At 43.4% G+C, this 25,967-nt stretch overlaps 1 protein-coding gene across 2 annotated transcripts in view; it reads left to right on the top strand.

Annotated features, from left to right (window-relative positions):
- Nucleotides 1–25,967, top strand: part of LOC120979212 — a 433,119-nt gene that overhangs the window by 33,448 nt on the left and 373,704 nt on the right. For both annotated transcript variants that reach the window (XM_040407825.1, XM_040407833.1), the window contains exon 2: nucleotides 2,366–2,437. In XM_040407825.1, coding sequence (XP_040263759.1) covers nucleotides 2,366–2,437 — 72 coding nt within the window. The remainder of the gene's footprint in view (nucleotides 1–2,365; nucleotides 2,438–25,967) is intronic.

Below are 25,967 nucleotides of genomic sequence, written 5' to 3'. Positions count from 1 at the left end.
ACCATGGCAGTATGCAGTGGAGATGGAGGCAGGGAGTCCCTCCGAGTCCCTTGTGCAAATGGCCAGATGCATCACGAGTTGCTTGAGTAGTATTTTGCATCAGGATTTGATCATGATTTGGAAGCCAAAAGCAAGAGTGGGTCCAAACACAGAAGACATGAAAATATTTGCATCACATTTCATCTCTGTTTTGGACCCACTGTCGTTTTTGCCTTACAAATACTGATCAAATGTCTGAAGACGGATGCTCAAACTACAGGATCTGCTATTTTGGGCTGTTGGATAAGAAGATGGATCAGAAGAACTAAAAAAATAAACAGTGATGTGAACACAGCCTTACTGCTGACACCCTCCCCACTATCATGGAGCCACTACTTGAAACTTGGGCCACTACATGGTTAATTCTATGCCGATAAATTAGACCTGACGCTAACACTGACCTGTAAGGCTGAGTTCACATTTCTGTTATTTGGTCAGTTATTTCCATCACTTATTGTGAGCCAAATTCAGGAGCCAAGCCTACTCTCAGGCCTACATTCCTAAATTATGAGAATAACTGACCAAATTACTGAAGTGTGAACTAAGTCTACTTTCACACCGACCAGACTGAGAAGTCCACACCTTTCTTGGTCATATCAGTCAAAAGCTTGACAATAGTGGAATAATTCAGGATAAACTTTCTGTAGTAATTAGTAAATCCCCAAAATCGCATCAGCGCTTTCTGATTCTCAGGTCGATCCCAGTCTAATACTTGCATTTTGGCTTTCTGTTTGTGAGATCCGTTCCGGGCTCTCACAAGCACTCCAAAACAGATCAGTTTGCATTCTTATGCATTCTGAATGGAAAAGGGTCCGCTCAGAATGCATCAGTTTGTCTCCGTTCAGTCTCCATTCTGCTTTGGAGACGGACACCAAAACGCTGCTTGCAGAATTTTGGTGTCCGTCTGATGAAACTGAGCCAAAAGGATCCGTCCTGACACACAATGTAAGTCAATGGCGACAGATCAATTTTCACTGACACAATCTGGCGCAATAGAAAATGGATCCGTCCTCCATTGACTTTCAATGGTGTTCAAGACGGATCCGTCTTGGCTATGTTAAAGATAATACAAACGGATCCGTTCAGAACGGATGCAGACGGATGTATTATTTGAACGGATCCGTCCAGAACGGATCAGCACAAAACCCGAGTGTGAAAGTAGCCTAAGCCTAATAGTGACGCAGAGTCATTCTACAGCTAACAAAAGGGATTCAGAAGCAGATTCAGAAGCAGGTGTTTGCACGCACTGCCACAACATGGATTACAAAACCTTTTTTTCTCCACTACTTTATTGGCGCCGCCTCCATGTCCTTATTTTGTACCACTAAAGAGTCATTGGGACACAGCCCCTGCAGGGGCACGCAGCAATTTTGTTTTGCTTTTCTGAAGGCTGTATGCTTTTGTAAGATATCGCGCGTGCGCACAGGGCTCTGAGAGGCTGATGCCAGAGTGCAGGTCATACCTGGGTTGAGCGAAGTGCCGGCGCATGCGCACTTCGCTTTAAGAAGCCAAATCGAGAAGTCCGCACGGGTGCATCAGGCAGAGCCCTGTGCGCACGCGCGAGATCTTACAGCAGAAGGAGGGGGGAGGGAGGGAGAGCGAGAGGCGGCACAGAGGATTAGGAGGCAGCGCAGAAGTCTGGAAAGGCGGCGCTGGGCACGAACGGCGGTGGGTGCGGCCGGCACCTTGCATCCCTTGACATCCCCTTGGGCACCTTATTTCTTTGACTGACAGGTTAGTAAAACCTGTTTTTTAGCAAAATAAGGCTACGGATCACATCTAGAAGCCCACATTAGAAATCCTTATGAGGCCCTGAACATCAGCATATGTTTAGCTGACAGGGGTGAGACCTGGTGACAGAATCCCTTTAAGCTACACTATCCAAGGATAAGAAATGCCAGGTAAATATCCTCTGTAGTTAGTGACTTGCATAATTTTTGAGCTTGTTGCTGGATGATTGTTTTGATGAAATGTAAGACATATAGTTGATATCAAACAAGTGACAATTTTATATTATACCCTGAGACGCATGCTCTGAACAGTTTTTGCTTAAATGTCAGGAAACCTGCTTATGGTAATATTTATAATATTTGTAATATATAATACATTTCTAATGGATAGTAAATCGTTCTATAAAGTCAATAACTGATTATTCGGTAACTGTATTATGTGTTTTCAAAGGTTTCATATGAAAGCGCTCAACATTGCTTTCATCGCAACAGATATCCTAAACAATTTTGAAAAGTAAATGAACTATCATTCATCAATGTACTTTATTATTTTTGCAAGTCTAATATTGCCATTTATATGATTGCTTTATTTACAGAAACCACCCCCTTTATATTTGAAGTTTGTGAGCACTGCTACTCTGTGGGACAGAGGAGTCTACCATTATACAGTAAGTGCTAAATATGAACCTATTGGTAAGATGCAGTTTTACTGTGTATGTTCATAGAAATGGACAGTACAATCCACAAGTGTTACATCCTGCTTTTACCGTGGATGTTGCTTACAGTTTCACCAACTGAATTGCAAACAGTGCAAAAGGTAAAATATGTTACAAAAAAAACACAAAAAAGTGCATGCTGACAAATGCTAAAATTCATGCAGATGTTTTCCACTTTCCTCCTGATTTGGGTTATTTTTAATAAATATTTACCAGCCTTTATGGATGAGTATGTGTAGCCAATAACTAAGGCCTATTTCACATCCTAAAAAGAGACAGGAATGCAAACTAGACAAAATATACACTTTTGCTGCATGTTTTTCTATAGAAGCTAATGTATCTATTAAACATATCCGTTTTTACTCAGAAACATTGGAAAAAACAGATGCAGTTAACAGATACATGGGGGGAGATTTATCAAACTGGTGTAAAGTAGAACTGGCCTAGTTGCCCATCGCAACCAATCAGATTCCACCTTTCATTTTCCAAAGAAGCTGTGAAAAACGCTATGGGCAACTTAAGCCAGCTCTACTTTACACCTGTTTGATAAATCTCCTCCATAGGCTTTCATAGAAAAAATGTATGTCAGTTGTTTTGTTTCATTCGGTACCTGTCTGTTTTGTAACTAGATTAGAAGCTCAGATATCTGCACTATTTTATCCACAAAAAAAAAAACTGTTGTCACTCTTTCTGTCGCAATCCAGTGCTGGCTGGACCTGGGGCTGAAAGCCTGGGGGAAGGCCAGGCATGACTGCGTTTGGAGGGAGTGATAGGGAGAGTAGGCTAGTATAGGGTTAATAGGTGGGCAAGAAGGGGCAGTATTTTAGGGGAGGGGGTTTAGGTATTATATAGGGGTTGTTGGGGTGGGAAAGGTGCCATTTTGAGGGGACAGAGAATGGAGCAGCCCGCTGAGAACCCCAGTGGCAGTATCCAGTACCTTGTTGGTGTCTGTCCCGATGTCGGACGTGGAAGCGCTGTTGGCGCAGCTTCGGGCTGCGGCGGTGAGCAGAGGGGCAGACTGGTTGGAGGAGGCCATCCAGGGATTTCAGCAGGGGGAGGCAGGTGCCACAGCTTCCCCCTGTTGCCGGCTGTGGAGGACTAGGCCTCCAGCGCGCCTTAGCCCAGAAGAGACTCTGCGGCTCCGGCACCACGGGACCCTCCGGCATGCGCCGCGGGTCGGAGCGCAGTGGCCCAGCGGGCGCGTGTCGGGAGGAATCCTACCGTCAGGCGGGACCCGGAGATGGGGAGGCCGGACGTCTCCTCCTCAGCAGCAGGCAGCAGGGACGCAGGACCGGGAGTGCGGGGGTGAGCGTTCCCAGCGTGGGAGGGTACTGCATTCCAGTCTGGAGGAACGGCGGGGTCAAGATGGCGGCCCTGTGCTGGAAGATAGAAGCGGGCAGCATTTGGCTGGCCTGGAGTCGTCATCAGCCCCTGTGGTGGTGGCCCCTGGTGGCGAAGCTGTGGTACTGCAGGCTTGGAGGACTGCGAGGACGGGGGAGGGCAAAGGCTGTGCTGAAGAACCACGGACGTCCAGAGGAGAGGTCTGCGCCAGTCAAGCTCCACTGCATCACGTTGTGGCTGGTGAAATCACAGCATCTGCGCAGCTAGGTGAGGCACATGGGGATTTCCCTTTAACGGTTTCTTCTATTGGGGGGAGGGGTTCCGGTAGTCGGGGGGTCCTGGGGCGGTCTGGGAGAGTTGTTATTGGGTTTGCAGGATTTGTTGAAGGGGTGGGTAGGGTCTGGGCTGGCGCCCGGGTTTACCGGTGCTTGGACCAGCGGGTAGTAGTGGGTCAGGGGTGACGGGGGGAGGCAGCTGGAAGCACGGCTAGCGTATCGTCGGGGGCGGTGTTGCAAAGCTCGGCTGATAAGGAAGGGGCTAGGGAGAAAAGGGAACCTCGGCTGGACGACGCAGCGAAGAGCGAGGTTTATGTGTGCTTTGAGGGGCTGCTGGGGGCCCATTTGAAGCCTGAGTTAAAAGAGAAGATTTGGAAAGGGGAGTACATGGATATATTCTCGTTACGCCCACTGGAAAGATTAAATTTTGATAGGGACCTGAGGGAGGATAAAAAGGAGGAAAAACGGCGGTACTGGCTGATTCCGTGGATGTTTTCTAACTGGTTGCAGGCATTTGTGATCCTGGCTAGCGTGATTGGGGAGAAAGCACCTGAGAACTGTTCTGCGCTGTTTTGTTACCTAGATGCGGTGGGGGAAGCGTACCGGGTATACGGGGGCCAGGGATGGCTGCGGTATGATAAGCAGTTTCGGCAGCGGAAGGCGGTACGTACGAGCATCCGTTGGGACCACAAGGACATTGGCTTGTGGATGCGAGTAATGGCTCCGGGTAGGGCAGGGCAGTCCTTTTAGGGAGGAACAGGGGGTTCCGGGCAATCGGAGCGCTCGGCGGCCTCTCAAAAGGGTTTATGTTTCCTGTTCAACGAAGGGGGATGCAAATATGGGGACAGGTGCAAGTTTAAGCACGAATGTTCCTCATGTGGGGGGAATCACAGGGCACAGAGGTGCTTCAAGGGATGCAAGGGGAGGAGTTGGGGGGATGCAGCGGGAAAAGGGGCGGACGCCAATTCAGGTGGCCGAGATGGTGCCGTTTCTAAATAGGCATCCAAATGCGGCGGCGGCGGCTGAGTTCCTTTTGGTGGGTTTTAGGGAGGGTTTTCGTATTCTGTTTGTGGAGGGCGGGATTTGGAAAGGGGGGAGGAATCTGAGTTTCCGGGGGTGGTGGCTGAGAAGTTGCGGAAAGAAGTGGAGTTGGGTCGCATGGCAGGTCCCTCTAGGGAGCTGCCGATGCCGGAGTTAAGGGTGTCGCCGTTGGGTGTGGTACCAAAGAGGGAGCCTAACAAATTTCATCTTATCCATAACCTTTCTTTTCCAAAAGGGGGTTCGGTTATTGATGGGATTGTGGCGGAGTTGTGTTCAGTGGTTTACACATCATTCGACGAAGCGGTTCGTTGAGTTAGGGAATATGGGCGGGGGGCTCTTTTAGCCAAGTTTGACAATGAGGCGGCATTTCGTCTTTTGCCTGTGCACCCGGAGTGACAGCATTTAGTGGGTTGTTTTTGGGATGGGGCGTTTTTTGTTGATAGGTGCTTACCCATGGGTTGTTCGGTTTCGTGTGCCTATTTTGAGTCGTTTAGTACGTTTTTGGAATGGATGGCTTGCGAGTGATCGGGCTGGGGTCCCATCATGCATTATTTGGATGATTTTTTGTTAATCGGGCAGCCGAAATCGAAGGGTTGTTCGGTTATGTTACGCTCCTTTGAGGTTATGGCGCACAGTTTTGGAGTTCCCTTGGCATCTACTAAAACGGAGGGCCCTACTACTGGCTGAGTTTTTTGGGGATAGTTATTGACACAGTGGCGATGGAGTGTAGGTTGCCTGAGGATAAGGTGGAGGACTTACGGCAGGTGGTGGCGGCGGCATGCGGGCGAAAAAAGATGCAGCTGCGGGAGGTTCAGTCGTTGTTAGGAAAGTTCAATTTTGCGTGCCGTATCATGCCCATGGGGCAGATTTTTTGTAGAAGGTTGGCTAGGGCAACAGCGGGAGTCCAGGCCCCTCATCATTTCGTGCGGCTACATCGGGAGCTGCGGGATGATTTGGGGGTGTGGGCGTCCTTTTTGGAGTCGTATAATGGGCGTTCGTTGTGGATGGCGGATGTGATGGGGGCAGTAGACCTCGACTTGTTTACTGATGCGGCGGGGGGGTATGGTTTCGGGGTTTATTTGCAGGGTCGGTGGTGGGTGGGGGAGTGGCCAGCACAATGGAGAGATGAGGGTTGGGTGAAGAATCTGGTGTTGTTAGAGCTCTTCCCCATTGTGGTGGCGGTGGTTATTTGGGGGGAATTTTTCTAGAATAAAAAAGTGCGCTTCCATTGCGACAAACTGGTGGTGGTGGAGGCCATTAATCACCTTTCGGCCTCGTCTCCGCTGGTTGTGCGCTTGCTGCAGCGCCTAGTTTTGGTCTGTTTGTCTTTGAATGCTTGGCTAGTCGCGGCCCATGTTCCTGGGGTAGATAATTCAATTGCGGATGCTTTGTCTCGTTTCCAGTGGGACCGGTTTCGGGTGCTGGCTCCGGAGGCGGACATGGAAGGAACAGGCTTCCCTCAGGAATTGTGGAAGCTGCCATTCGGTTGGTAGACGAGTTGGTGAGGGGGTCGTTGGCGTCAGGTACCTGGGCGGCGTACGGGAAGGCATGGGATCTGTGGGGTACGTGGAAGCAGCGTTTTCAGGGGTGTGGGCTAGAGGATGGGGTTTTGTTGCTGACGTTTGTGGGGCATTCCAGGGAGGAGTGGTGGTTAGTATCCAGAATGCACAAGTTTAGGGTTAGGTCCTGAAAATATATATTTTTGGGACGTGCAGGATGTTACAAAATCATTTTGGGTGGTACAGGCAGGGCCGGACAGGGGATAAAAAACAGCCCTGGAAAAAGTTGCATACCAGCCCCACAGCATTGCGTCATTATTTACATGTTTATAATAGGAGAAGGCATTCATTTTAAAACACGTGTGTAAACACGAATATGAACTTTGCCCCACGATAGCTCTTTTGTAGAACCCCCATTGTTCATATTATCGCAGTGTTTTCCCAACCAGGATGCCTCCAACTGTTGCAAAACTACAACTCTCAGCATGCTCAGACAGTGTTTTACCACGCCCTTTGACCCGCCCATTTTTTGTTGGCCACCTATTTAATGATTGTTGCATGCAACCTTTTACTTGACCAGCTATTTTAGATATTCTACGGCAGTCCTGTTACAATCCCCCCTCCCCCAATGAGCCTTTCGACCAAATAATAAAAATATTTATAAAATCTCACCCATATGCTGCAAAAAAAAAAATATATCTGCAATGTAAAATCGATAATAAAGATCAACTACAAACATAAACATATTTCACATAAAAACTTACAATTACTTGGCTTGGCCCTTGGGAATCTCGGACGCCACTTCAACACTTTGGCCGGGGGCTCGGCGGAGATGATGTGTTTTATCCTAATGAGAAAGATTTCATAATAAGGATTTGGAGAAGGGGCAGAGGAATAGCAGAGCAGGGAGAGGCTGGTGCTGCTACTAGGGGGTCATACCATGGGGGAGTAATAAAGCCCACCATAATGCCCCCCCAGTAGTAATAATTCTCCTTATAATGTGCAAAACATACCCCTTTGTAATGCCCCCAGTTGAGCTAATGTTCCCATAATATGCCAATATAAAATACCCCTTCTCAGTGCCCCGTAGATGACCCCATAGTGCGCCTCTCCCCCCTTCCCCATAGTACCCACCATAATGTGTCCCAGTATAAAATGCCCCTATACAGAGCCCCTCATATAAAATACCCCTTCTTTTTAGCCTCAGTAGATGCCCCTATAGTGCCACCCAATAATCTGCCAGTAATAAGTTCCCCAATAGATGCCCCCAATCATGTGCCAATAAGATGTGCCCCCATAGATACCCCCAATCATGTGCCAGTAGCCAGAGCCCCCCCCACCATCATGTGCCAGTAGCCAGAGCCTCCCCATATAATGTGCCAGTAGTCAGAGTGCCCCCCCTATCATGTGCCAGTAGCCCCCCCTTATTATGTGCCAGTAACCCCCATTATGTGCCAGTAGCCCCCCTTATGTGCCAGTAGCCGCCCCTTATCATGTGCCAGTAGCCACCCCTTATGTGCCAGTAGCCGCCCCTTATGTGCCAGTAGCCCCCCTTATCATGTGCCAGTAGCCCCCTTATCATGTGCCAGTAGCCCCCCCATATCATGTGCCAGTAGTCACCCCATCATGTGCCAGTAGTCGTCCTTATGTGCCAGTAGCCCCCCCTTATCATGTGCCAGTAGTCCCCCTTATGTGCCAGTATCCCCCCTTATGTGCCAGTAGTCCCCCTTATGTGCCAGTAGCCGCCCCTTATGTGCCACTAGCCGCCCCTTATGTGCCAGTAGTCCCCCTTATGTGCCAGTAGCCGCCCCTTATGTGCCAGTAGCCCCCTTATCATGTGCCAGTAGCCCCCTTGTCATGTGCCAGTAGCCCCCATATCATGTGCCAGTAGCCCCCATATCATGTGCCAGTAGACCCCATATCATGTGCCAGTAGCCCCCTTATCATGTGCCAGTAGTCCCCCTTATCATGTGCCAGCAGTCCCCCTTATGTGCTAGTAGCCCCCCTTATGTGCCAATAGCCCCCTTATGTGCCAGTAGCCCCCTTATCATGTGCCAGTAGCCCCCCCATCATGTGTCAGAAGTCCCCCTTATGTGCCAGTAGCCCTCTTATCATGTGCCAGGTAGTCCCCCCTTATCATGTGCCAGTATTGTACCTATATATAAAAAAAAAAAAACACTTATACTTACCTCCAGCGATGCGATGCAGGCCTCTTCCGGCCTGTGTCCCTCGCTATACGGCTCAGGCGGCGCGATGACGTCATTGTGCCGCCTGCACCAGCCTCTGATAGGCTGCCGGCCTAGTGCTGGCAGCCTATCAGAGGAACAGGAGGGGACACACCTCTCCCTCCCCTGCCGCAGCATAGACATCTGTATCGCCGTCCTGAGGATGGCGATACAGTTGACTATGGAGATGAGCACTTCCACAATGGAAGCGCTCATCTTCTGCTGCTGTGCCCTGCCGCCGGCCGCCCCCTCTTGTCACCAGGGCCACGGCCTTGTGGCACTCAGGCCTGCCGGCCTAGCGGGAAATTTCCCGGTATCCCGGCAGGCCAGTCCGGCCCTGGCTACAGGCACTGAAGGGTTGGAGGAGGTCGTCGGCTGGCGTGGATCCGCGCCTGCCAGTCTCCTTTGAGTTGTTAGGGGAGCTGTTTGTACAGTTGGGGCAGGTTTGTGGTTTGGTAGGAGAAGAGAAGGTGTTTATTTATGTTATTAATGTTTAATAAAATGGCTGCTGTGGCCAATAAAATCTATTTTTTCTTGTTGTGTCTTATTGGGAAAATGGGGTATGGGCATGGTGAACGAATTGACACTACGCTAGTCAAGTGCTGGCCGGACCTGGGGCTGAAAGCGTGGGGGAAGGCCAGGCATGACTGCGTTTGGAGGGAGTGATAGGGAGGGTAGGCTAGTATAGGGTTAATAGGAGGGCAGGAAGGGGTGGCGCTTTAGGGGAGGGGGTTTAGGTATTATATAGGGGTTGTTGGGAGCAGCTACCATCCACCCACCCTTAGGCTGCAAGATTCACTAAAAGTAGTGTGGAGTTTGGGAATGTGGGGGTTTGGGTGTTATGGAAGGGGTGGAGTTTAGTTGGCCAGGCAGAATGGTGTTTTTGTCATGGTGGCCAAGGTAGGGCAGTGGGGGGTCCTTGGAGTTAGTGGTTATGTGGTAGGGAGGGAGCCAAAGGAGCCTCTGGACTCCCCAGGGATTGGTTTATGGAGTGGCGTATGGCATGTATCTGCCCTCGTTGTTGCCCATAGTTACCGGTTCTGCCTCTGAGCTGGCGTTTAACGGCTAGAGGTAATTTTAAAGGAGGGGCGGGGCAGTTACCCGTCAGGTTTGCGGGGCTCCAAGGACTCCCCCCATGATTTTCAACAGGTTCTAGGTTGGTTAGGTTCTGGGGCAGGCTTTCAGGTGGGAAGGCCTTGGGTACGGTGTTATTTAATATTTATGTTAGTTATGTTTAATAAAATGGCTGCTGTGGCCAATAAAATCCACCTTTTGTTGTTGAGTCTTATTGGGAAAATGGGGTATGGGCAGGGTGAGCGAATTGACAATACGCTAGTCAAGAAAAAAAAAAAATTGAAATTAATAGAAGGAGCTGTTAAATGAATTGCATACAATACTGTCCAATTTTGCTATCCATGTAACAGATCGGTTTAAATAAAACCCCTTCCCACTGACATACCCCTGGTCCATAAAAGGCCATAAATTAAACCAATCTCAAGTTGCACAACCCAACTTCCACCTTTTTTGCTATATTTGTCTTGTTTCTAGGTCAAATTGGAAAAAAATTGATTCAACATAAAAATAAACATCTCTAAAAATGGACTCCTTATTGGAAGTAAACAAATGTGGTTTGAAAGGTGTGAAAGTTCCCTTAAACCCTTCCTGACATCTGCCATACATGAATACAGTGAATGTTGGATCTTTAAAGATGACACCCGCTCACGAGCTGAGTGGCCGCTATAGCTGGAGGGTTTCTGCTGTTTTATACAGCAGACCCTCAGTGGCAGAGTCTGTGATCAGAGACAATTCAGATCATGCACTTTTAACACCTAAAATCATATGAGCGCTTGTTTTTTGCTGAATGAAGTGTACCATTTTGGGCTACATATACTGTATTGTATAACTATGGTGTTCACAGTGTGGTAAAAGTGACATGATAACTTTATTCTGAGGGTTGTTACGATTACAATTACCAAATGTATATATTTTTAAGTTTATAAGTTGTAGACATAGCATTTTTATTTTTCCATCAGCAGAGGGCTTGATTTTATTTATTTTTTTTGCAGGACGACTTGTAGTTTTTATAGATTTTTTTTTTTGGTACAGTTAACTTTTTGGTCCCTTTTTTGGTTCTTTTTTGGGAGTTCTTTTTTTGTTGGTTGTCTCTTTTTTTGTTGATGTTCAATGTGGAATAAATATTGTAATCATGTTATTGTCTGAATCATCATGATACCAATGATGTATATTTAAAGGGAATCTGTCATCCTGATTTTGGACTATTATCTATAGTAATTCATGTGTAGTACTGCAGATAAGGAGTCCAGATTACTATTTTTTATTTTCCTATTGCCCCCCCATTGCCCCACTGTCAGCACTCAAAGCTGCACTGAATCAAACTGCTGTTCTGTTCTAACATAATGGAGAACATGTGTGCATGCAAGGCCTGACAATGTATTACTGTAGATAATGGTCCAAAATCAGGGTGACAGAATTTTTTTTTTTGTGTTTATGTTCTGTGTAGCTGCTTGCCACAACGTATTATTACACACAAGACACGAAGAGTTTAATATTGATGATCCATCCTTAGGATAGGCCATCAATATTATATCAGTAGGGAATCTCAGCACCACCAATGATCAGGTGTTTGAAGGATTGGTGGCACTCAGGTGAACACTATGGGGCACATTTATTAAGACCTGCATTTTAGACGTCGGTCTTAATAAGCCCTGGCCTCTTCATAACTTCGGCAGATATGCCGCTTCTAAATGTAAGAAAGCTTTCTCTCTTAGACCATTTTCTACGCCTAAAACAGGCATAGAAAATGGTAAATGTCTGGCTCTTCCCCGCCCATGCCATGCCCACTTTTTTAGACCTAGTGTCAGCCGGGAGAAGTCGCAGATTGCGTCGCAAAGGATCTTTGCACCGCAATCTGCACCAGAAATATGCCTAACTTAGGCATATTTCTGTTTAATAAATGACCCCTATGTCCTCTTCATTGTTTATATTGCTTTATACACTCATCACACTGTAAAAGCTGTGCTGAGTATATCTCGATTTATTCCAGTCACGTGAACAGGACAATTCTGCAATAGCCAGTACAGTTGCTATTAGATGTACGACGCCCTGAGGGTAAAAAAGAGTGTAATTTGATAGATCATCAAAGTGCAAATCCCAGACAACCCCCTTTAAAGGGTTTCTCCCATCTCATAAAGTGATGGCATATGGTTAGGATATGCCATCACTTTATAATTGGTGTGACCCCACCAATTCTGAGAAGGAAGGGGCTTTACCTCTTATACAAAACTGCAGAGCATTCATATTCTTTTTTTGCACAGTGGCAGGATTTTATTTGTTGAAAACTAGAGAACCTTATTAGTTTGCAACCTGTAATACAATGTGATGCATATACATTATAGAATAGTTACTGCTGTAGTCTGCTGATAGGCTTGACAAGGTCTACCACAGATGAAACATTCCTGTGTCTTGACCTAAATGTCCACCTTACAGGTGTTTAGTGCAGCTTCGCTACCACCAATGGGGCTAGACATAATTAACATAGCATGCTGATGACAGTGATGCATGTGTTTGCACTTTGTTAAGTAGGTTATTCAATAGACTAATCTGTCTTTGTGTGCCCAGCTCAGTGTATCTGTTGTATTAGGGCCACATAGATGATAAAACTGGACATTATTCTGTTTGTGCTATCCATCAAAAAGTCCAAACAGAGCTATTTGTATTTCAATGCACGACTGATAGCAATGCTTTATCTATAGGGAAGAGGAAGGGCGAGAACTAGAAACGCTGACGCTACTGAAGTTAGTCTATGTATTTGAATCGCTTTATATACATTCAATGAGGACATTTCAAGAAAAAAATATCAAGTTTTTCTTGTTACTCATTACTAGTCCTAGTTACTTCAGAGTACATGGGTAATGGACTCATTAGGTCTCAAGTTGTAAAATGTAGTCCTAAAGGGTTTTGTACTAAGGTATACACATATCCCCTATCCATATGATGAGGGATATACATCTGATGCATGGGGATCAGATCACTGGGACCTCAACCAATCATGCAAATTTGTGTCCTGAGTACCCCTAATAAATAAAAAGGCGGTCAAGCATGTCAGCATATCCCAATATTTCCCAAAATGTTTTTATATAGATTTTCCAAATACATGTATTTTTTGTATTTCTATATCTGTATTTAATATTTTCAAAAGCAAATGACATCAAACCATTAATATTTGTGACTGATTACCACATTATTTTGGTCTAGAAAGTAGTACAACAGGGACCTTCCAATCCCACCAGTGAATAGGGATAATGAGATATTAGACAGAGACAAAGTAAAATAGGGGTCTTAGCTGGAAGACATTTTCTGTTTTGCTTAGTATATTGTTTCCATTCTTTCTGTTGGGAAAAAAAACTTTTTTGATCGATAATCCCTTAAGGCTACTAATAATACTCCACTTGATCTGGGCCCAGAGGCAAGAATACAATTCCCCCCCCCCCCCCTGCATAATAAGCTTTAAAATGATCTGTCCCCTGATCTTATTATATTCATCCATCTTTGTCATTGTTGAATAAATTGCATTGAAGTCTTTCATGGCACATCGAAATCATGAGTCCCACTGGTCTGCTTGCTACACTGTGTCACTTTTTAATTCAACTTTTATTTGTATCACCATTTATCAAATTATATGGAACTGAAGTTGTATTTTTGCTCTATTACACCTCTATGATGACATTTTTAAGTTTCAAGGTTGAAAGTGAAAGAAAATAAATGCAACTTTTATATATAAATTGATATTTTAATATACAAAATACTGTAGAAATACAAACTGGATTCCAAAAAAGTTGGGTCACTAAACAAATTGTGAATAAAAACTGAATGCAATGATGTGAAGATGGCAAATGTCAATATTTTATTTGTAATAGAACGTAGATGACAGAATAAAAGTTTAATCCGAGTAAATGTATCATTTTAAAGGAAAAATACGTTGATTCCAATTTTCACGGTGTCAACAAATCCCCAAAAAGTTGGGACAAGTAGCAATAAGAGGCTGGAAAAAGTATATTTGAGCATAACGAAGAGCTGGAAGACCAATTAACACTAATTAGGTCAATTGGCAACATGATTGGGTATAAAAAGAGCTTCTCAGAGTGGCAGTGTCTCTCAGAAGCCAAGATGGGTAGAGGATCACCAATTCCCACAATGTTGCGCAAAAAGATAGTGGAGCAATATCAGAAAGGTGTTACCCAGCGAAAAATTGCAAAGACTTTGCATCTATCATCATCAACTGTGCATAACATCATCCGAAGATTCAGAGAATCTGGAACAATCTCTGTGCGTAAGGGTCAAGGCCGTAAAACCATACTGGATGCCCGTGATCTCCGGGCCCTTAAACGACACTGCACCTCAAACAGGAATGCTACTGTAAAGGAAATCACAGAATGGGCTCAGGAATACTTCCAGAAACCATTGTCAGTGAACACAATCCACCGTGCCATCCGCCGTTGCCAGCTGAAACTCTACAGTGCAAAGAAGAAGCAGTTTCTAAGCAAGATCCACAAGCTCAGGCGTTTTCACTGGGCCAGGGATCATTTAAAATGGAGTGTGGCAAAATGGAAGACTGTTCTGTGGTCAGACGAGTCACGATTCGAAGTTCTTTTAGGAAATCTGGGACACCATGTCATCCGGACCAAAGAGGACAAGGACAACCCAAGTTGTTATCAACGCTCAGTTCAGAAGCCTGCATCTCTGATGGTATGGGGTTGCATGAGTGATTGTGGCATGGGCAGCTTGCATGTCTGGAAAGGCACCATCAATGCAGAAAAATATATTCAGGTTCTAGAACAACATATGCTCCCATCCAGACGTCATCTCTTTCAGGGAAGACCCTGCATTTTTCAACAAGATAATGCCAGACCACATTCTGCATCAATCACAACATCATGGCTGCGTAGGAGAAGGATCCGGGTACTGAAATGGCCAGTCTGCAGTCCAGATCTTTCACCTATAGAGAACATTTGGCGCATCATAAAGAGGAAGGTGCAACAAAGAAGGCCCAAGACGATTGAACAGTTAGAGGCCTGTATTAGACAAGAATGGGAGAGCATTCCTATTTCTAAAATTGAGAAACTGGTCTCCTCGGTCCCTAGACGTCTGTTGAGTGTTGTAAGAAGAAGGGGAGATGCCACACAGTGGTGAAAATGGCCTTGTCCCAACTTTTTGGGGATTTGTTGACACCATGAAATTCTGATTCAACATATTTTTCCCTTAAAATGGTACATTTTCTCAGTTTAAACTTTTGTTCCGTGATTTATGTTCTATTCTGAATAAAATATTAGAAGTTGGCACCTCCACATCATTGCATTCAGTTTTTATTCACGATTTGTATAGTGTCCCAACTTTTTTGGAATCCGGTTTGTATCTTCAAATATATACCAGAAATTAGAATAGAATGAAAATGTTTTACATGTGTATAATAATCAATTTATAAATTGTATTCTTCTATAGTTATATAGAGAGCAGTTCCTATAGTCTAAAACTTTTTACAAGCATAGTGGTGATCTAGCAACTGATCAATTAGAAAATGACTTCCGCACGCCTGCAGTAAAGGCCAGGATCAGACTTTCTGTCACATTGTGATTGTCAGGGTTCACAATGTCTGTTAGGATATAACATGTATATTATATTTAAGAAATATGTTATTATTATTATTATTATTATTATTATTATTAATAATAATAAAGGTATGTTATTAGTTAAAAATTAAAGTCTTTTAATGGAACAAAAAAAGTGTTAAAAATTTTTAATACGTGTAATCAAAATGAAAAAGACATGTCGCAAAATCAAATAAACATATATATATATATATTTTATAAATACCATCAAAATATTCCTGGTATAAAAATAGCCTTGTTATCTCTCTAACTATAGTATATGACAACCAATACAATAAGGTTAAAATAATAAAAACATTGCATAGGTTTTTTTGTTTTTTGTTATGTCAGAGGAACAGAAACATGGTGAAAAAGAGTAAGGTTTCCACTATTTTTTCCTGGAAGAAAAAGGTTTGCCTACAGGACTTTGTTTAATAGATCAGTTTCTTTTTCTGTTCCTCTGACAGAATAGGCTAACAGTAAAGTCAATGCAGATGTGAAGTCAGCCTTAGCTGTCATTAACTGGCATTTCAGTTTGTAGTATTATGTAGGGACAGACAGTGATGTTAAACATTTTTGTAACATACTTTGTTAGGAAAAGATGTTTCTTTTTATTAGGAAACAAGGTGTAAAGAGACTTATTAGCAAAGCCCTTATGGCATTGTTAAATGGGTTTTGTCACTTCAGCAAATGGCATTTATCATGTAGAGAAAGTTAATACAAGCCACTTACTAATGTATTGTTATTATCCATATTGCCTCCTTTGCTGGCTGGCTTCATTTTTTCATCACATTGTATGATGCTCGTTTCCATGGTTACGGCCTCCTTACAATCCATCAGGGGTGGCCGTGCTTTCACACTATAGAAAAAAGCACCGTCCTACGTGAGCTCCCGCGGTCCCGGCCACCAGAGAGGCCGGCACTTTTTCCTACAGTGTACAAGCATGACCCTCAATGATGGATTTCAGGGTGGGCGTAACCATGGAGATGAGCAGTGTATAATGTAACGGAAAAATAAATCCAGCCAGCAAAGGAAGCAATATAGATGATAACAATACACTGCGTGCAGAATTATTAGGCAAATGAGTATTTTGACCACATCATCCTCTTTATGCATGTTGTCTTACTCCAAGCTGTATAGGCTCGAAAGCCTACTACCAATTAAGCATATTAGGTGATGTGCATCTCTGTAATGAGAAGGGGTGTGGTCTAATGACATCAACACCCTATATCAGGTGTGCATAATTATTAGGCAACTTCCTTTCCTTTGGCAAAATGGGTCAAAAGAAGGACTTGACAGGCTCAGAAAAGTCAAAAATAGTGAGATATCTTGTAGAGGGATGCAGCACTCTTAAAATTGCAAAGCTTCTGAAGCGTGATCATCGAACAATCAAGCGTTTCATTCAAAATAGTCAACAGGGTCGCAAGAAGCGTGTGGAAAAACCAAGGCGCAAAATAACTGCCCATGAACTGAGAAAAGTCAAGCGTGCAGCTGCCAAGATGCCACTTGCCACCAGTTTGGCCATATTTCAGAGCTGCAACATCACTGGAGTGCCCAAAAGCACAAGGTGTGCAATACTCAGAGACATGGCCAAGGTAAGAAAGGCTGAAAGACGACCACCACTGAACAAGACACACAAGCTGAAACGTCAAGACTGGGCCAAGAAATATCTCAAGACTGATTTTTCTAAGGTTTTATGGACTGATGAAATGAGAGTGAGTCTTGATGGGCCAGATGGATGGGCCCGTGGCTGGATTGGTAAAGGGCAGAGAGCTCCAGTCCGACTCAGACGCCAAGGTGGAGGTGGAGTACTGGTTTGGGCTGGTATCATCAAAGATGAGCTTGTGGGGCCTTTTCGGGTTGAGGATAGAGTCAAGCTCAACTCCCAGTCCTACTGCCAGTTTCTGGAAGACACCTTCTTCAAGCAGTGGTACAGGAAGAAGTCTGCATCCTTCAAGAAAAACATGATTTTCATGCAGGACAATGCTCCATCACACGCGTCCAAGTACTCCACAGCGTGGCTGGCAAGTAAGGGTATAAAAGAAGAAAATCTAATGACATGGCCTCCTTGTTCACCTGATCTGAACCCCATTGAGAACCTGTGGTCCATCATCAAATGTGAGATTTACAAGGAGGGAAAACAGTACACCTCTCTGAACAGTGTCTGGGAGGCTGTGGTTGCTGCTGCACGCAATTTTGATGGTGAACAGATCAAAACACTGACAGAATCCATGGATGGCAGGCTTTTGAGTGTCCTTGCAAAGAAAGGTGGCTATATTGGTCACTGATTTGTTTTTGTTTTGTTTTTGAATGTCAGAAATGTATATTTGTGAATGTTGAGATGTTATATTGGTTTCACTGGTAAAAGTAAATAATTGAAATGGGTATATATTTGTTTTTTGGTAAGTTGCCTAATAATTATGCACAGTAATAGTCACCTGCACACACAGATATCCCCCTAAAATAGCTAAAACTAAAAACAAACTAAAAACTACTTCCAAAAATATTCAGCTTTGATATTAATGAGTTTTTTGGGTTCATTGAGAACATGGTTGTTGTTCAATAATAAAATTAATCCTCAAAAATACAACTTGCCTAATAATTCTGCACTCCCTGTACATGTGACTTGTATTCATTTTCTCTACATGATGAATGCCACTTGCTAACAACCCCTTTAACGACTCTGTCTTCAGTCTTCAGTTCTACTGAGCGCTGAAGATGTTTGTGTGTAACATGCAGAAGCTCTCAGCTGCCTCTGCCTCAAACAGTTAGAACTTTCCTAAGAAGATTTTACAGTTATAACTTTCCTAAGAAGATTTTACACCCTGTTTTCTAGTACCAAGAAACATATTTTCCCAATAAATTATGTCACAAAAATGCTTAATGTCTGTCCCTACACAATATTAAAAATAAAGCTAAATGACAATTACACTTTAACCTCTTAGTGATCAGCCTGTTTTGGACCTTCCAGGGGTTGTCCAAGTTATTTGTTTGTTCTTTGTATGTTCCTAACTAACCAAATGAAAGGGATTTTCAATTCACTTCATCTACAGTGGGCTTGTTCTCCTAGTTAGCTGAGCGTCACATGACCTGTAATGTCAGTTTCTTCCCCTGCGCTGATGTGCACAAGCCTGAGGGACCAGGTCTGCCTCTGTACATGGAACGTCACTGTGAAGACTATGCTGGTTGGAGCAACAAACCCCCTGCACTTCCAAATCTGCTGGCTGAGCTGTCTGCCTTGTGTCTCCCCTCCCACTGGATTCTCCAGCAGTTTAACCCCTTCTGCTATCAGCAGCACAGACTCAGGACTGGAGGCTCTGCTTCAGGTACTGAGCAGCTGCAGGGTTTCCTCTTCTCCAGGCAGTGAAGAGACAAATGCTGTGCATAGGATCTTCCCTCCCTCCTCACTATTCATTTTCCATCACATTATACACTGCTCATATCCATGGTTATGTCCACCTTGCAATCGAGCAGTGGTGGTCGTGCTTGCACACTATAGGAAAAAGCACCGGCCTATGTGCACTCCCACGGTCTTGGCCATCAAATGGGCCAGCACTTTCCTATAGTGTGAAAGCACGGCCACCACTGCTTGATTGCAGGGTGGTCATAACCACTGAGTGAGAGCAGTGTACAATGTGATGTAAAAATGAATCAAGCCAGCAAAGGAGGAAATATGGACAATCACAATGCATTAGTAAGTGCCTTGCATTTACTTTCTCTACATGATAAATGCCCTTTAAAGGGTTTCTGTCACCAGATTTAATCCTATTAAGCTAGCTGACATTAGCGATGTGCTAATGTCAGCAAAACCTAACTAGCCTATTCCTACTTTTATCTATGCCCCCGTTACGCCAGAAACCTAACTTTTATAATATGCTAATTAGCCTCTAGGAGCAGGGGGTTGTTGTTCCTGCTTAGGAAGGCTATTCCATGCATCCACTACTCTCTCAGTAAAGTCATACTTCCTGATATTACTTTTAAACCTTTGCCCCTCTAATTTAAAACTATGACCTCTTGTAGCAGTTTTTCTTCTTTTAAATATTCTCTCCTCTTTTACCTTGTTGATTCCCTTTATGTATTTAAAATTTTCTATCATATCCCCTCTGTCTCGTCTTTCTTACAAGCTATACATGTTAAGATCCTTTAATCTTTCCTGGTAAGGCAATCCATGTACCAGTTTAGTAGCTCTTCTCTGAACTCTCTCCAAAGTATCAATATCCTTCTGGAGATATGGTCTCCAGTACTGCGCACAATACTCCAAATGAGGTCTCACTAGTGCTCTGTAGAGCGGCATGAGCACCTCCCTCTTTCTACTGGTAATGCCTCTTCCTATACACCCAAGCATTCTGCTAGCATTTCCTGCTGCTCTATGACATTGTCTGCCTACCTTTAAGTCTTCTGAAATAATGACCCCTAAATCCCTTTCCTCAGATACTGAGGTTAGGACTGTATCACTGATTTTATATTCTGCTCTTGGGTTTTTACACCCCAGGTGCATTATCTTGCACTTATCAACATTAAATTTTAGTTGCCAGATTTTTGACCATTCCTCTAGTTTTCCTAAATCCTTTTCCATTTGGTGTATCCCTTCAGGAACATCAACCCTGTTACAAATCTTTGTGTCATCAGCAAAAAGACACACCTTACCATCGAGGCCTTCTGCAATTTCGCTGATAAAGATATTAAACAATATGAGTCCCATAACAGATCCCTGAGGTACCCCACTGGTAACAAGACCATGGTCTGAATATACTCCAATTGACTACAACTCTCTGTTGTCTGTCCCTCAGCCACTGCCTAATCCATTCAACAATATGGGAGTCCAAGCCCAAAGACTGCAATTTATTGATAAGCCTTCTATGTGGGACAGTATCAAAAGCCTTACTAAAGTCTAGATAAGTGATGTATACTGCACCTCCGCCATCTATTATTTTAGTCACCCAATCAAAAAAATCTATAAGATTAGTTTGACATGATCTCCCTGAAGTAAACCCATGCTGTTTTTCATCTTTCAAACTATGGGATTTTAGATGTTCCACAATCCTCTCCTTAAGTATGGTTTCCATTAATTTCCCCACTATTGATGTCAGGCTTACTGGCCTATAGTTGCCCGATTCCTCCCTACTACCTTTCTTGTGAATGGGCGAAACATTTGCTAATTTCCAATCTTTTGGGATGACTCCTGTTACCAGTGATTGGTTAAATAAATCTGTTAATGGTTTTGCTAGTTCACCGCTAAGCTCTTTTAATAGCTTTGGGTGTATCCCATCAGGCCCCTGTGACTTATTTGTATTAATTTTAGACAGCTGACTTCGAACCTCTTCCTCTGTAAAGACACATGCATCAAAAGATTCATTAGTCTTCCTCCCTAACTGAGGTCCTTTTCCTTCATTTTCCTTTGTAAAAACTGAAAATAAGGATTCATTGAGGCAGTCAGCTAGTTCTTTATCCTCTTCCATATACCTTCCTTCTTTTGTTTTTCATTTGGTAAATCCTTGTTTTAGTTTCCTTTTTTCATTTATGTATCTGAAGAATGTCTTATCACCTTTTGTCACTGACTGAGCTAATTTATATTCTGCCTGTGCTTTAGAAGCTCTTATAACTTGCTTGGCCTCTCTTTGCCTAATCTTATAAATTTGCCTGTCATCCTCGTTTTTTTTAAAAATAATTACTAAATGCTATCTTTTTGTTTTTAATGATTTTGGCCACTTCTGCTGAGTACCAAAGTGGTTTCTACCTTTTTTTTGCTTTTACTGACTAGCCTAATGCAATTATCTGTTGCCTTCAATAGTGCCACTTTTAAGTAGTCCCATTTCTCCTGGACTCCATTGAAACTGTTCCAATCTGATAGGGACTCGTATACCTCTAATCTGATTTTAGAAAAGTCAGTTTTTCTAAAATCTAAAACTTTTCTTTTTGTGTGGTGTGACTCAGTCACTGTACTTATAGTAAACCACACTGACTGGTAATCACTAGATCCCAAGCTTTCCCCTACACTAAAGGGGAGGAAGGGGAGGAAATGGATACCCGTCAGCTTGGCTGTGACTTTCACACAGTGTAACCCCCAAAATATGTCCATGCACCATTTTTATAGAACCAGGACTGGTTTCCAGGTTCTGGTCGGCCCAGTCATTAACTAACCAAATCCCCGGTCTTCCATTGGGGGGAAATTATTGAGGGGAGTGGGGAACATTGAAAATTGAAATCTTTGTTTTAAAGTTTTTAAATCTCCCTCCAAAATGAATCCCCTTCCTCCGGTATCCGGTTTAGCAGGGGGGAGCAGATTCTTCTTTGAAGTTAGTACCTGGCAGCCAGAGGTGTTAGAGACGACAGGATAATGAGGAGAAATGTCCATTTTCTCATCTTGTAGCTGGCAGAGGCCCAGGCTGCCCAACTCCACGCTGCTGGGATATACCGGAGGCTTCAAAGCAGTCATTTGGTGAATGACCCTTCTATTCAGCAGAAATCACACCTTATACAACAGCACATATAATTCTATAATAGCTACTACAAGTATGCACCCCCATATCAAAATTTTTGCCTCAGGCAGCATGAAGGCTATGTGCTTCCCTGCCCCTGGTCACAAAGTACTGAGGGAAGTGGGCTCCAAGATGATCTCTTGCACCAGGGCCCATGAGCCTTTAGCTACTCCCCTGTTTGTGTGTGCATATGTTGTGAATGGAAGGAGGGTCCTCTGCCTGACTCCTTTGACAATGAGTTATCTCCTTGCAAACCAAAGGTTTGGACAATTGAAATCCAATTTCCTGGTCCTTATCTCCTTTCAAATTTGCCATCAGAGGAGACCCACATACACTTTAGATCACTTTAGATTGTAGTTTTTTAACAGCTGGAGGGACGCCGGTTGGGCATCCTTTCTTTAGATGGTTGGATGGTGTCGTCAAAATTGGCGGGTTTGACTGATGTTTATCCAATGAATAAGGCATTTCAAATGAAGTATTTTGGATTACATAAGCAATAACAAATATTGTTCAGTATCTTCCATGCTCTCTTCCTCCTCTTAGTTCTTGTTTTTGTGATCTCAAGGCAAAGCACCCCAAACACCTTGCATCCATTCATCCTTATTTTTATATTTTAAAAAAATAATGATATCTCTCACTAGACAGTGGAGAAGAAATAAGGGAGGTGCATTCCAAATAGTACTATTCATTAGTGGAATTGATTTTCTTTAGTTTAAAGAAGTATTCCAACAAAAACTATTTTTCTGTGGCCCATTAGAAAGGTACATGATTTAAATTGAAGTGAAGGCAATCTTTTAACAGGAAACCATTTGTGAGTTATCCACACTCTTCTGGTCCTCAGCTGTGTCATGTGACAGACACTCTGACTCTCCAACTGACACAGCGTCTTATGTGTGGACAGGAAGTCAGTTTCTCTATGACAAACTCTATGTCAGTCTCCTAGGAATAAATAGAGAAACTGACTTTCTGTCCACACATAAGATACTGAGTCAGTTGGAGAGTCAAGAGTGTTGGTCACAGCTGAGGATCAGAACGAAGTGGATACTTGCAACTACAGTCATTCATTACAATTTACATAATGTATCTTTCTATTATGCCAGAGAACAAACATTTTTGTGGGGGGCTTTTTCAAATTTTCCCTTTCTTTAATATAACTTAATCACAGAAATAAGATAATAATGTACTTAGTAAAGTAGATGCAAGCATTATATATGGACAAAGTCCTCACTCTGATATGATAATATCTGAAACACTTAGCCAATATATTTTGATCAAAACACATCTGAGCCCACCTACCAAGCGCCAAGGTGGTCTCAGGTCAGGCGGGTCCTACGCTAAACCTACCTAAGCCATTGGACTTCTATGTTCAGGAGCGCAGACGCCGCACATATGGCTTGGCGCTTGGTAGGCGGGTTCAGATGTGTTTTGATCAAAATATATTGGCTAAGTGTCTCAGATATTATCATATCAGAGTGAGGACTTTGTCCATATATAATGCTTGCATCTACTTTACTAAGTGCATTATTATCTTATTTCTGTGATTTTCTTCAATAATATGGCCAGTGACATCCGCACATTTGTATATCATACTGTGCAGGATGTTTTTATCTTAGTTTTTTCTGTGATTTTTTGGTCTATGTAGTATTTGCTTGAGGGAGTGGCACCTTCAAGTGTGAATGCGCACCTATTTTATCTTGGGAGTAGCATTCCTCTGCACTTTTGCCCTTCCTATCCAATAGAGTGCCTTGATTAGGTGGTACATATAGGTGTGCTTGCTCTTCCTCCCATTGGTTGCTTGATGCACATGGAGGTGACTAGGAGCAGCACACCATATGTGCGGCGTCTGCGCTCCTGAACATAGAAGCCCAATGGTTTAGGTAGGTTTAGCATAGGACCCGCCTGACCTGAGACCACCTTGGCGCTTGGTAGGCGGGCTCAGATGTGTTTTGATCAAAATATATTGGCTAAGTGTCTCAGATATTATCATATCAGAGTGAGGACTTTGTCTATATATAATGCTTGCATCTACTTTACTAAGTGCATTATTATCTTATTTCTGTGATTTTCTTCAATAATATGGCCAGGGACATCCGCACATTTGTAAATCATACTGTGCAGGATGTTTTTATCTTAGTTTTTTTCTGTGATTTTTTTGTCTATGTAGTATTTGCTTAAGGGAGTGGCACCTTCAAGTGTGAATGCACACCTATTTTATCTTGGGAGTAGCATTCCTCTGCACTTTTGCCCTTCCTATCCAATAGAGCGCCTTGATTAGGTGGTACATATGGGTGTGCTTGCTCTTCCTCCCATTGGTTGCTTGATGCACATGGAGGTGACTAGGAGCAGCACACCATATGTGCGGCGTCTGCGCTCCTGAACATAGAAGCCCAATGGCTTAGGTAGGTTTAGCATAGGACCCGCCTGACCTGAGACCACCTTGGCGCTTGGTAGGCGGGCTCAGATGTGTTTTGATCAAAATATATTGGCTAAGTGTCTCAGATATTATCATATCAGAGTGAGGACTTTGTCCATATATAATGCTTGCATCTACTTTACTAAGTGCATTATTATCTTATTTCTGTGATTTTCTTCAATAATATGGCAGAGACATCCACACATTTGTATATCATACCGTGCAGGATGTTTTTATCTTAGTTTTTTCTGTGATTTTTTTAATATAACTTAACATTCTTTTAATCTACTTTTGTACAAATGTATTTTCTTTTCCTACCTTGTTGCTGATGCTCAGGAAGAATGAGTGGCTTGTGCCACTATTGTCTTTCTCTGTGCATAGATCAATGTTCACAGTAATGTAGGGAAGACATAGTTTATGTCTCCTCTGCTATAACCTGAGCCATGCAAATCATTAATTCTACAGCACATTATAATAATGTACTACATTAAAGAGGCTCTGTCATCAGGATCAACCATATAAAACCAGATATACTGTCTGGTAGGGCTCATAGTGCTGATTAACCCCTTAAGGACTTAGCCCTATTTCACCTTAAAGACCTGGCCATTTTTTGCAAATCTGACCAGTGTCACTTTAAGTGGTGATAACTTTAAAATGCTTTGACTTATCCAGGCCATTCTGAGATATTTTTTTCGTCACATATTGTACTTCATGACACTGGTAAAATGAAGTCAAAATTTTTTTTATTTATAAAAAAATATCAAATTTACCAAAAATTTGTAAAAAAAAATGAAAATTTCCAAGTTTCAATTTCTCTACTTCTATAATACATAGTAATGATGGGACGGTTATATTGGTACTATTTTGGTTAGCAAACACCTTTTTGATCGCTTGCTGTTGTACTTTTTGCGATGTAAGGTGACAATTTTTTTTTTATTTAGCACAGTTTTTATTTTTTATTTTTTACGGTGTTTATCTGAGGGGTTAGGTCATGTGATATGTTTATAGAGCCAGTCGATACGGACGCGGCGATACCTAATATGTATACTCCCCCCCCCCCTATTTTTTACCAATTTTTTTTAACTTTATTTGGGGAAAATGACGTTTTTGTTTATTTTTACTTGAAACTTTTAATTTTTTGGGAGGAAAACTTTATTTTTTAAAAAAAAAATTTCACTTTATTTTTTGTCTTACTTTGGGACTTGAACTTTTGGGGGTCTAATCCTTTACAATGCATTCCAATACTTCTGTATTGGAATGCATTGGCTGTATGAGTAATACTGTGTGTATTACTCATACAGCTTCCGGGGCCTGTGAGATCTAGGGGGCTGGATCTCACAGACACGTCACCGGAAGGCAGCGCGATGCCTTCCATGCCATCGGGTCCCCCCTACAGCCGCATGGGGACCCGATGGCACCGCCACACACCGCCGCAAACCGTAGGTCTGAATTGACCTGCGGTGTCACGGGACCCCCCTGCGCATTTAGCCAAGGTGCCTGCTCAATGATTTGAGCAGGCACCGGGTTCCGATCACCGCCCGCCG

This window comes from Bufo bufo, chromosome 1, assembly GCF_905171765.1.
Source record: "Bufo bufo chromosome 1, aBufBuf1.1, whole genome shotgun sequence".
NCBI classification, from domain to species: domain Eukaryota; kingdom Metazoa; phylum Chordata; class Amphibia; order Anura; family Bufonidae; genus Bufo; species Bufo bufo.
This window is presented reverse-complemented; position numbering and strand designations above follow the sequence as displayed.